General features: G+C 21.0%; 3 protein-coding genes across 3 annotated transcripts; 1 reads left to right on the top strand and 2 right to left on the bottom strand. All coding sequences in view use genetic code 6, as the record gives it.

Annotated features, from left to right (window-relative positions):
- Positions 1-1007: 1007 nt before the first annotated feature.
- TTHERM_00516310 (hypothetical protein) lies at positions 1008-3374 on the bottom strand (the record flags this gene model as incomplete). The annotated part of the gene is made up of 4 exons (XM_001015242.1): positions 1008-1422; positions 1467-1695; positions 1754-2102; positions 2160-3374. 4 exons carry the CDS (start codon positions 3372-3374, stop codon positions 1008-1010), a joined length of 2208 nt encoding a protein of 735 aa, XP_001015242.1.
- A 1433-nt stretch (positions 3375-4807) lies between these two features.
- Positions 4808-7363, bottom strand: TTHERM_00516300 (hypothetical protein; the record flags this gene model as incomplete). The annotated part of the gene is made up of 8 exons (XM_001015241.3): positions 4808-5172; positions 5270-5729; positions 5781-6145; positions 6229-6466; positions 6566-6619; positions 6676-6772; positions 6913-7064; positions 7313-7363. 8 exons carry the CDS (start codon positions 7361-7363, stop codon positions 4808-4810), a joined length of 1782 nt encoding a protein of 593 aa, XP_001015241.1.
- A 1979-nt stretch (positions 7364-9342) lies between these two features.
- TTHERM_000515281 (cyclic nucleotide-binding domain protein) lies at positions 9343-12032 on the top strand (the record flags this gene model as incomplete). The annotated part of the gene is made up of 9 exons (XM_012797470.1): positions 9343-9381; positions 9438-9490; positions 10032-10121; positions 10369-10466; positions 10520-10577; positions 10863-10952; positions 11244-11333; positions 11647-11736; positions 11951-12032. 9 exons carry the CDS (start codon positions 9343-9345, stop codon positions 12030-12032), a joined length of 690 nt encoding a protein of 229 aa, XP_012652924.1.
- Between the last annotated feature and the right edge of the window lie 1571 nt (positions 12033-13603).

The following is a 13603-nucleotide window of genomic DNA, read 5'->3' as shown; positions in this document are numbered from 1 at the left end:
CCTTCCAACATATTTCACTTTTTTTAGTTTTTACGGTTAAAATTTACTTCAAATTGATTTTTTTTAATTTTTAATCAATTGTTTTGCAAACTAAATTTTAATCCTATCCTTATAATTTAAATAAAACTTTCTTTTTTATCAGATAGTAAATTATTGAACCTGTTTCACTTACTTAAAAAATGTATTAATATTTATTTAGATTTTTATTCTTTAATTACATGTTGATAATATTTTCATTATTAAAGATATTTTATCTGTATTATATTCCATCAATAATAAGTAGCAACCAATCTTTGAATAGCTATGTGTTGAAATATTTATTTTTTATTAATCAAAATATATAACTTTATTAGTTTTATTTAAAAAAAATATTTTAAATAAGAGCAACAAATTATTATTTTTGTTATATTTATAAACATTTTAAGAAATATAAAAAATAATTAATAATTAATACCTAATATCTACAATTTAGCCTTTAATTTATTTCTTTAACTGTAATCAGTTCATAGATTAATGAATCAATAAATCTGATTTTTTATTTAAATCATTATTTTAATAATTGTTATAAATTTTATAACTTATTTCAACAAAAAAATTAATTTAATAAGAAATGTTTTTTAAATTGTGGGTTTTCACTTAATTTTTAATTTACAAAACGAATTGATTTTGTTATTGAGTCATAACATAAAATATGTTCATTATTATTTAAGTTTGAAAAAACAATAACTTAAAAAAATTGAAAATGATATTAATAGAAATCTATTTTTTGAACTTGCTTTTTTATATAATTAAATTAATTCGTAAAAATCTTTAATATAAAGTGAGCATTTTAATATAAAATAATGGCATTTAAGTTATAAGTTTGTATTAAACTTTAAATTTGAAGAGCATTTAAAATAATATATACAAAATATAATAATGTTATTATAATATAATTTTTTTAAATATAAAATATTTAACTAAATTTAAATTTTATTTGAAATAATTTTTATTTCACTTCAAATAATTCATTTTTTATTTTTAGCTTTCTTATTATCTCTGAGTTAGCTTTATGAGCTATAATCTTCGTTAATTTAGGAATTTTTTTTTCTTATAGTAATGCTATTTGTAAATTCTTAGAGAGGCTGCTAATTTTAAAATTCTTATATTCTATTTTAATATTAAATAGAGGATATTCCATACTTACTTTTTCTTTATTGATTTTACAAATCACTTAGGTCTATATCATCAAGAGAAGGCTGATTAATTACAAAATTATTATATCTGTCTATATTATTATAGCTGTTTATATCGTGATATGCTGCAAACTATTTTTCTGATTGTTCATCTTAATAGACTTATCGGACATCATTGCATTCTTCATTAGTTTAGTAATATTTATCTTATTCTTAGTCTGAAAGGTATTCTTTGTCCTTTTATTTTCTGTAAAATTATTTAAATTCTGATGATTTCAAAATAATAATTACTCAGAAGAATGAGAAAGCTAATCCTTTACACCACTCTCCAGCAGGTGAATTTATGAAAATTTAGTTATTTTATCATTCAGAATTTGATTGCTCTTTAAAGCTGTTTGAAGACGTTACTCTAATTCATCATATTCACTTTGGTAACATTGAGCCTTGCATTTCCAATATTCAATTTCTTAGATCTTTTCTTTAAGTAAATACTTAATACTTTCGATTTCTTCTTCATATTCTTTATTAAATAAATAAAATATTAGAATTTCTTTTTTAAAATATTTTTGTTTGTTTACATTGAATTTAATTCTGCAATTCTTCTTAACAACTTTCGTTGTTGTTGTTGTTGTTGAAAGATTTTATTTATTTATTTTCTTTAGTCTTTTTGTCTTAGTTTGATTTATACTTTTAACATTTAGCAACTAGTTTTTCATTTTCCTTTTAAACATTTTGAATTTCTTGAGCTTGCTCTGAAACTATCTTTTTCAAATTATCTATTTCTAATTTCTATTTTTTACATTCTCCGTTCAGCTGCATATTTTCTTCGCCAAGTTCTTTATTTTCTTGTAACAAACTTTCATTCATCTCTATAAGCTTTTCAACTTTTTATCTTATTTCTCCATTCGTTTCAGTTCTTTATTATTCCTATTAAAAAAAATATTTCAAATAAAATAATTAGATTTTTTAATTTGTATTAAATACATTTGGGATAGCTTTTATAATAGTTGTTAGTCTCTCAATCTCCAAAAGAAGAGTATTTATTTGTGTTTAGTCTCTTTAAGAGATTTATAATTGCTACTAAAGTAATATATCTCTAGATTAAAGATTCTGCTAATACTCAAGTTCTTTTTATTTTATGTCTTCTAATAAAATATCGTATTTCTCTGACAGAATCAGAAACTCTTTATTTTTATTTTTTAATTAGTTATTCATTCTTTCAATTTCTTCACTCAGCTGAATCATTACTTTATGAGATGTTTTTGCTGATTAATCATAGAGTTGCTAATGTTGTTGCACTTATTATTGAAACTATGATTAGCTCGATTATTACATGAGCTATTAAGAATTTTTTTGTATTTAACTTTGATTCATTTATTCATTTTCCTTAACAGTAAATTCTTATTTAACACTAGATAAATTGCTACAATTAATTTCCTGATTTTAATTTGTCGTATTTATTTAGGTTTGTGCATTTAAGCTATTTTTCAATTAATTCTAATAGTCTTAGCTCATTGTTAGATTATCAGCTCTTTATTGATTCATTTGCTTTTGTTAGATTTATTGTTAGTTATTTTCTTAATTAACAACATCATTATTAGAAATTTTAACAAAATTGTTATTTGGTTGCTATGGTTTATCCTATAATTAGTCTTATAAGCTTGCATTAACTTAAGATTTATTTTGTTAAAAAAACTAATCCAACTCGCTTTTCTAAAAAAACTGAGCAGTGCTATTGTTTTAAGGAACATTTTTATAATTGTTTGCTAGCATAGCAGAAGAAAGTTGATTTTATAAATTGAGTGAAGAATTAGCAGTGCTATTTGATCTGCTTTAGCAAACAGAAGAATTACTTGCCTTAAGCTACTAACTACTTTCAACATATTATATATTTTGGTTATTAAAGCTAAGCTACATAGAAGAAGACTAATCTAATTAGTTATTGATCCATATTTAATTATTCATTAAATTTTAATTTATAGGAGAAGGCATATTAAGGAGGTGCTTATTTGTGCTATTTTATAGTAGAGAATTTTGATTTATAATGTTAGAATTTTTTCTGCAAAGAACAGCTGGCCTTTTTGGCGGTGTTATAGATCTAAGCTATTATGAGCTTTGCTGATTGTTTTAGGTATTCAAACATTTACTGCTAGTAACATTAGAATTATCTAATTAATTAACTTTGTTATAGTTGTTCATATTTATGAGAAGGAAATCTGTCTATTTTATAAACAAGAGAGAAGGATATGTTATGAATAATACTATGAAAAATTGCTAGATATCTGTTAGCCTATTACTACTAATACTGTTATTCTTACACTCTACTATTGAAAAGGTATTTATTATCTTTTCGATTTAATTTATTATTTAAGACTAAAAATTCAAAGTCTACTTCTGTATTTTTTTGTGAATAAATATTTAATTATTTTGAAGTAAATCCCAAGCAAAAATGAATGAAGATTTAATCAGATTTATATTTTATTATCAAAATTTATTATTTTTTTTAACGATAACATTGACTGTTTATTTGTTCTTCTCTCTATATATTGCATTAATTCAAATATAAATTGTATTAGTGGATAATATAAATTCTTCATCTAAAACAAACAAGTATACAAGCATAAATCACTTTAATTAATATTACTCATTTATTTAAATATATTTACAATAAATAATAAATAAATGTATGGTTTTTGATTTATTAATACAAATTTTATATTTAAGAATGAATACAATAAATTTTCTAAAATAAAATATGAATAATACTATTAAATTCTTTTTCTAATCTAAAAACAAATTTTCAAATTATATTCAAGGAATTTGTATTAACTCTCATACAAAAGTTAAGAAATATACATATCTATTAAATTATAGTAAACATCTTCAGACCTTTGATCATATAGCTTTAAAGCATTACTATATAAAAATATGGCTTAAGAATGAATATTTTTTTTTGTGAAACTAAAATTATTAATTTGACATGTTTTTAACTTTATTTATTACCAAAATTTATATTTTATATAAAAACTGCATTTTATTATTAATTGAGTTTTTATTAAAATAGAAATATATTTTGAAAATTTTTTGGATTAGATTATTAAAATTTAAGAAATTTATGCTTATTTTTTCTCTTAACAAAATAGCAAATATTTATGTTTTCACTTTAAATTTTTAAATCTATATTTTAAAAACATAACTCAATAAATTTAATAGCTGAAATTGATTTTTAAATCAACTTTTAAAAAATTAAAACTCAGTCTATAAAAATGAACAATTTTTATAAAACTTTAAAATAAATAATCTACCTTTAAAGTAAGAATATTTTATTTAACAGTATTTAATTGGGTTTGTTTCAATAATTAAATTTTTATTTTTTTAGTTTTTGTTTGAATTTAAAATTGATTAATATAAAATATAAAGTAATTTAACTCTGAAATTTATAGTAAATATGAATAAAAAAGTAAAACAAACAGTAAATATTAATTATTGGCTTGAAGTAATGTTTTTACTTTGCCTATAATTAAAATATAAAATATATTATAATTGTTATAAGTATCATATATTTTAGGACTCTATTAATTAAAAATAAATTTATATAACTCTATCTTTATGTTAGTATTCATTCACTCAGCTCAGAAAAGGACAACAACTTTTTCAAAAGCAGATCCAAGTTTATTCTTGGTCAAGTCATCTCTTAGGCTGACTTACTGGTCTTTTTCAACTCCAACCTTGATCAAAGAGAGATCCAAATGTTATAATTAATGCATTTGTCTGAAAGAGTTAATTATTTCTGTGGCTCCTTCTAATTTAATCTTATCGTTGAAATTAAAGTTGACTACAACATCATTCAATCTTTAGATTTTGACAAGTCTCTTAACTATCTTAGAAGCAGCTCTGCTTTCAAGGGGGTTTTAGTATAATTGTAAGTTGACCTATCTCAATAAAGTCAAGTCCTTTAAGCTTTAAGAAAGTTCAATTGCGCTTGAATTCTCCAAATCTTAAAATTATTTCAAAAATAAATAAATATTCAAATTTTAAAAAGTATTTTTAGTTAGTATTATTCATTTTTTATTTTTAAAAGTATTATTTTTTACCTGTGTAGCCGAGATCTAAGACTAAGTGGGTTAAGTTAGTGAGCTATCTTATGGCACGGACAAGTGATTTTTATGAGTCTAAAGTGAGGCTGTTTTTAGAAAGAGAGAATCCTCCAAAGCTGACATTTAAGTGGGTCAAGCTTGTTGCAAAGTGGGAAAGGGATTAAGAAAGAGAGGAAACGTCAGTAATCTTATTGTATTTAGCATCAAAAGTAAATTTCTTCAAGTTGGTAAGAACACCAAAATGAGCGACTAAGTTCTAAACTGAAGCTGAGGATAAATCATTCATACCGATTTCAAAGTGCAAGCTTTCTAAGTTAGTTAAATGAGAGATTTAAGCACCTAATTAGGTAGAGAATTCATCTCCAAGCTTGTTTCCATATAAGTTAATGTGGAGATGATTTAATCCAGTCAATACAGATAAAGCTTAAGTAATTTCATGGACACTTTCAGTTTGGGTCTAATATTGGATAAAATTAAATAAATTGATTCAGTTTAATAAATAATTTACATGATTATTTTCTAAAATTATAGTTAAATGTCTGAGGTTAGTAAGAGTGGCGAGATCAGAGCCAATCTTTTTAGCTTCTTATTGAGTAAGAGGCTTTTTAGAGAAGTTAAGAACAAGTTCAGTGTCTTCCTTGATCATTTAGTTAGTAATTAAGGAGACTTCTTGAGCAGCTTATATGTTTAAGACAATACCTTGAGTATGCTCATATAAATTAGTAAAGCATCCACTTTAACTCTTAACCTTTTCAATCAATTCCTTCAATCCATTTGTCCAAATGTCCAAAATCTAGTCCTTAGTATTGAAAGTAGGTTGGTTCTCAGATAGTTTTTCAATCTTTTCTCTGTAATAATCCTCGGTTCTCTTACCTTTTTGTTTTTAATAAATACAATTTTTAAATTTATTAAAGATGAGAACTGATTTAAATAAGGAATTAATTTAATAATTTTACCAATTGTGCGGATTTCAACTGAAGCGCTATTCCATGCTTCCTTCTAGTGAACGATTTGAGCAAGATAGCTTTCTACTTAGTTAATGTCTTCTTCAGCTGAGACCTTATCTCTGATTTCAGTGAATTTAGGAATGTTAGCTTCTTGTTCGTTGTCAATCTTAATTTCCTATTCAAATCTATTATAAAAGTTTCTGAAAATTGACTTTTAGCTCTCAAGAACTCCCTTCAATTCAGTCACCTTTTTAAATTCATTAATAATATTAATAAATTGCCAATTTTTTGAATTTAAAAATTTTTTTTATTTTTAATGTAATTTTCAATAAAATTAATTTTTTACCATTTCATTGCATTTTTCTTGATATTGGTTCTACAATTCAGTGGAAAGAGCAGACTAAGTTATAATGATAAAAAATCACATTACTTTTGCATTTAATTTTTTAAACTTACGATATGGCTCTTTTCTTATTCAATGTGGCTTTCAAATTGACTGATTTTAGCCTTCTTAGCTTCAGCGATTTGGAGAGCTTCAGCAGAAGCAGGAACGCTTTATTTTAATATAGAATTATGTTAAAAAAAAAATTAAATTTAAAGTAGCATTATTAAGTGAAAATGAATATTTTGTATGGCGAATCTATGCTGATGGCTTTAAAAATAATTGTAGAGTAAAATAAGCTTTGTTCTTACTTAATACCAGAAGAAGTAGCAATATTCTAAACGAATTCTTCGTAGGTGATCAAGTTAGTGTTGTCCTTATTTTGACCTAAAGCAATACATTTAGCACAAAAGAAGCTCTTTGAATCAGGATTGAATGAAGGGCAGACAAGGATGATGGGTGACTTGAATATTAAATTAATAAAAAATTAATTTTGATTTAATGCAAGAAATCAAATTATTATTTTAAGTAAAATATTTTTTAATTTAATTGCAGAAGAGTTTGATTTTTTCTAGATTCCTACTTTGTATGATTAAGTAGAATGATAATAAATGAGGTGTTGAATGACTAAAATGGCATAAAAATTTGAGAATGTGCAAAATAAAAACATCCCTTTGAGTTTTAAAATGTACTAAAAATGGTTGCAATTACCTTGTGATCTGCACAACGAAGTTGAGGAAAATCAGGGTGATTCTATTCCATTTTTTTGTGTTGTTGTTATTGTAGTTTTTGATCGTAAACTATTTGAGTTTTAAGAGATTGTTATATTATAATTCTAAAAGAGTTTGATCTTTGCTTGCTTGCTTGTTTGTTTGTTTCTCTTTTCTTATTCTTCTTTTTTGATTTAATTAGGATTTGATTCTATCAAAATTGCATGTCATATCTTTTTAATACAAAATCCTTTTGATTTCAAAATTATCCAATCAAAACTTAGATTTTCTTCAAAAATCTTTTCCCGCTTGCATCTACTTATTTGTTTTTAATAAGTAATTGTATTCGAAACCTCAACTGTGCCTATTTTTTTTCCCCAAAAAATAAATCTAAATAAATGATATTTTAAACAAAATCCTTAATCAAATACCTTTGTTGAAAATTTAAATATCTCTCCTATTTCTCTCTGATTTTAAATTTATTAGAAAATTCTATTGCAATATTTAATTAATCATTTATATTTTGCTTTTGTGAATGTGAATTAATAAATTATAATTAATGATTTTTTTCTTTTGTATTTTAAAGTATTTCCATTAAGCATTACTTTCTTTATGAATTTGAGTCTGTAATAAATAAAAAAATACACAATTCAAAATTTAAAAATTTTAATAGCTTATTTTATTTGTAATTTCTATTAAAAAATAATATAGAATATAATAAATTTCATTTAATAATCCATATTTATTCATTATTTCAATGCCTTTAAATAATTTAAGTTTTCTTTTAACTTAATACTAAGATATAAATAACCATTGTTTCTTATAAGTAATTTAGATTCACTTATTAAACCTAGCATTTTATAAATAATTATGATTTAAATGGGACTTTCTTAATTTCTTATTTTATATTACATTTTAATATTCTGAAAAGTTTTTATAAAAAGATAAATAAATAAATAATCTTATACATATATCTTAAGAAATTCTAACTAGGAAATCATTAATAATAACAAAATTAATAATAATTATTATTAATACATCTTTGAAAATAATAAATTTTAAGAAAATTTACCTATCTTAGATTTTATTTTATTTTACATTATTTAATTTATTTTAAGTGTTCATTTTATTAATATTTTTTCAGTTTATTAATTTACAATTTTTATTTTTATTTTTTCTTTTTATTAACTTTTAAAAAAATTTACATAAACTAATTATTATTAGAATTGAATTTTTTCCTCATTAGTATAAAGTTAGTTCATAAACATAATAAAATAAAATTATTAAAAATTTGTTAAAAAGTTGTTTTAAAAATGTGAATAATAAATACATCCCTCGAAGTAAAAAATGATTAGAGAGCGAAAAATTTGGCATTATAGGTATCGATTTCGAACTTTTTGCTCCTAAAATGATCCAGCCAGTTTTAAATTCTTTTTAAAATATTTATTTTAATAATTAGATATCCAAATTTATTATACATATTTTATTAGTTTTTTAAAAATTTATTTTAATTAATTTAAAAATGTAAAATCTATTTATTAAAAATTTATTTATATAAATTTAAATGAGCTTATTGGAGCACCCAACCCATTTATCTAAATAACATTATCTTGCAAGAAAAATTAATTGTATTGAGAGTATTTAGAGATGTTATAATATATTAAATATATTTTAATAAATTATAATATTCACCTCATTTTTGCACTAAAACAGAAAAATATAAAATATTAAAATTATTTTATCAAAATTTAACTACATTTGTTAATCAACATATTACTACCCATCTTTAATTTTTGATATTTTTATAAGAATAAGTTTTAACAGAAATATTAAGATTTAATAATGAATGTTACACTAATTTGTTTGTGATTTCTAATACTAAAGGCAGATTATGAATTTTTAATTGATAATTATTTAAATTTACTTGTTCTTTTTTCCAAATTTATTTGATATAAAAGTTAATTGATTTATAAATTTTTACAATTAAAATCTCCATAAATTGATTATCAGTATTTTTGAAAAATAAAAAGAATGATATAAAAGTAAATAAATTTTAGCAATCTAGAAAAAGTAAATATTTATTTTACTATTCATTTTAATTAAATTATTTTTATTAATATAATAAGTTTTTAAACTCTTAACTTGAATCACATTAGTACATCCTTATTTAAAATTAGAGGTACATTTAATTTATTAATATTGTATTATTAATACTTTTTTATATTTATTTTTCATCTGATTTACAAGATTATTTTTCAAATTAAAAAAATCATCTAATTTTATTACTTTTATTAAAAAAATTATTTTTGAATTGTTTTAACCTAATTTTCATTCAATTTTTATTTAAATTATTAATTATTTATTTTTTTATTTTTTATATTTTTTCTTCACTTTTACTACCAAATTAACTCTTTATTTTTACTTAGTCTAAAGTAATTACAGTTTATTTGTTATAGATTGTGATATTTTTGAATATAAAAATGAATTTAAAACAATATAACTAACTCTTTTTATTTATTTATTAGCTTTTTATTTGATTTATTTTTTTATTTTGATTTTATTTTTTATTTATTTTTTTGTTTGCTTATTTAACAAATGTTTTCATTTTTAACTTTTGCTTTGAAAAATTAATTAATTTTTTATTATTTCATATTTTTTCTTTATTTATTCCTTCTAACAAACTAATAAACTCTATATATTTTTCTACAATATTTAAAAAGTGAAAATTAACTTGGCGATGAAGGCGCTTTAAGTTTAGGTTCTGGTTTAGGAAAGTGCACTAATGTCTCAATTTTGAAACTTCTTCTTGAGTAAAATTATTTTAGTTCTGGATTGTCATTTTTTAATATAAAAATGAATTTTTTTCTTTTTTTTTCTATTCTGTTAGCATTTTTATTTCTTTGTTTATATTTTTGATAATTTAACTCATTTTTTAATTTTCAGCTTTTGGTTTTATTTTTAATTAGTTAATTCATTTTTATTATTTCATATTATTTCTTCATTTTTTCCTTCTAACTAGCTAATTAAAAATATATAATTTCTTCAATATTTAAAAAGAAAAAATTAAATTAGTGATAGAATAGAATAGAAATACTCGCACATATATATGCACTCAGAATAAATCTTAATTTATGTGATTGTATAATAAGTTTTATGTATTAATTTTTTTTTTATATATATATATTTTATTTTATATATTATATAATAGATAAGGGGAATTATTGCCGGTCAACCCATATTAATAACCATAAAACCAAAAATTTAACGTAATTATTTTGGATTGTGATATTTTTGTGTATAAAAATGATTTTAAAACAATATTACTAACTCTAATAATTAATTTATTAGCTTTTTATTTGATTTATTTTACTTTCTTTTTTTTATTCTGCTTGTGTTGTTTATATCTTTGTTTGTTTATTTATTGATTTAACTTATTTTTTCATTTTCAACTTTTATTTTTATTATTAATTTATTTATTATTTAATATTTTTCTTCATTTTTTCCTTCTAACTAACTAATTTATAATTTTATCTTCAATAAAATTTAAAAAGTTAGAATCAAATTGGTGCAATTGGTGCATCAGGCTTAGGTTCTGGTTTAGGAAAGAGCACTGCTCTCTCAAAAGCAATAATCTCACTTAAGTAAAAACAGTTTATTTGTTTTGAATTGTGATATTTTTGAATATAAAAATGAATTTAAAACAAAATAACTAACTCATTTAACTTTAATTTATTAACTTTTTATTTGATTTATTTTTCTTTTCTTTTTTTTTTACTTTTGTTTGTATCTATTTATATCTTTATATGTTAATTTAACTCATTTTTTCATTTCCAACTTTGGCTTATATTAATTTCTTATAAATTTATTTTTTTCTTAATTATTTCCTTCAACTAACTAATTAACCATGTATTTTTTCTTTAATATTTAAAAAGTGAAAATTAAATTGGTGATGATGATGCATCTGGTTTATGTTCTGGTTTAGGAAAGTGTACTAAACTCTCAAATTTGGAACTTCGTCTAGAGTAAAAACAGTTTATTTGTTTTGGATTATGATATTTTTGAATATAAAAATGAATTTAAAGCAATATAATAAAACTAACTCTTTGAATTTATTTATTAAATTTTTATTAGATTTATTTTTCTTTTTTTATTCTGCTTGTGTTTTATTTTTATTTATTTTTTTGTTTGTTTGTTTGTTTTTTAATATAACTCATTTTTTCATTTTTCAACTTTTGCTTTTATTATAATTAATTTCTTATTAATTCGACTTATTTCTTCATTTTTTCATACTTACAGACTAATTAACTATCTATTTTTTCTTCAATATTTAAAAAGCACTAATAAAATTAGTGCAATCGGTGCATCATACTTAGGTTCTGGTATAGCAAAGTGCACTAATATCTCAAATTTGAAACTTAATGTTATGTAAAAATAGTTTATTTGTTTTGGATTGTGATATTTTTCAATATAAAAATGAATTTAAAATAATATAAGTTTCTCTTTTAATTTACTTATTAGTTTTTATTTTATTTTCGATTATGATAAAATTTTATTTATTTATTGATTTAAAAATTATATTGATTAAAAATTTTATTCTATTTATTTTTTTTTAATTATTTACACTAATTTTAATTTAAAGTTCAAATGATTTCAACAAATCTCAATTGAAAGTAAAGTGTCTCAAATCAAAAGGATTAGTTACCTTAGAAATAAATTGGTGAAATAGGAAATATAAATATATTTGAATACTTTAATATGTTTTTTTTTAATTATTTTTTGTAATTGGATAAATTAACCTAAAATATGAATAGATTTATTTTTATATTTATTAAAATTATATTTTTGTAAGCTAATAAATAACTTACTAAACAAAACAAAATTTAAAAGTTAAATTTATTTAAATTAAATAACTAATCTAAAATCAGCCCAAAACTTTTACCAAAAACTATCAAAGTTTTATTAGTTGCTATATTATTTAAGCCTAAGTAAGACCTTCGCTTAGATTGCAAACAGGGAACATGTTTGCAAGGGGATTTTTGTTCAAAATGTGAATATTCACAAGTGAAATTTTTTGCAAAATCTGAGTATGTCTACAAACAAATTAATGCTTAATGCTAATATTCACACAAAAATTTTTTGATAATATTTGTATATTTCAAATTAAAAATGAGTAAATTTATTAAGAAAAGATGCTAAAAACAAACATTTCAAGTATCTTATATTTAGAGTTTAAAAAATAAAAATTTAAGAAGGTATAAAAATGAAATAAGAATATTTTATAAAATAAAAAAATAGTTAAGTTATTGATGGCGCTCTTTCATAATATTTGATCAAATTTAATAGAACCCTCTTGGTTTTCATCATTAAAAAAGTATTATATATAGATAGTATTGAATAATATACACTTATATTAAATAAAAAATTAAATTTTTCCTATAAAAATTTAAAAGAAGAAAATAAATTTAAGCAATTTTTTTTTGAAAATCAAAATATTAATTTTAGTTCTAATTCCATTCAAAAATGGAAACAAAATAAATAAAAAAAATTTAATTTTTCTTGCAATTTTAACCTTTATGCTCACCCAGAACACCCTATTATCCAATAAAAAATAGTATTAATCAATCTATAAGGATAAGAGCTGAAATTTCAGCTCAATAAAAAAAGAAACGTTTATGGAGATAAGAAAATTGCAACCAAATGTAGTATGCCTGCAGGAAATAAGACAGTTCCAGTTCAGAAATTCACTTGCTTTCAACTTTATTTTCAAAAACAGAGCTGATGAGAATTAAGGTGGAGGAATCTGAATTGGATTTACTAGAGACTCAACTATAGAGTTATTGACCAGTTAATACCAGAATAAATCCTAGAGTAGTAGTGTGAACTGCAACTAATAGAAGTTTTTCATTAAAGGTTTAAATTTTTAAAACTTAATGTTTATATTTCTGGTAAAATCTCAAGAACAAGCAATTTTAAAAATAATTTAAATAATCTTAAAAGTCTTTTTATAGTATTTACTGATTAGGGTTACTTTATAAATAAAGTAATAATTTTGATTGAAAGTTTTATTTATAAAAGTTGAATAAAACAATATTTTTACTTTTTAATATTGTATTTGATAGAAAATAATTATCATTTTTTATTTTGAGTAGATTGTTTGCATAAATAGCTAAATTTAATACAACATAAATTATATTCTTTTTTGATATAATAAATTTGAATAGAGCTTAAAAAACAAATAAATATCAATTAAAATAAAACACAATTAATTAAAAACCACTAAATAATTGAGAAA

Source organism: Tetrahymena thermophila (genome assembly GCF_000189635.1).
Source record: "Tetrahymena thermophila SB210 genomic scaffold scf_8254654, whole genome shotgun sequence".
NCBI classification, from domain to species: Eukaryota; Ciliophora; class Oligohymenophorea; order Hymenostomatida; family Tetrahymenidae; genus Tetrahymena; species Tetrahymena thermophila.
The sequence above is the reverse complement of the archived record's forward strand: the minus strand, read 5'-3'. Positions and strand labels throughout refer to the sequence as shown.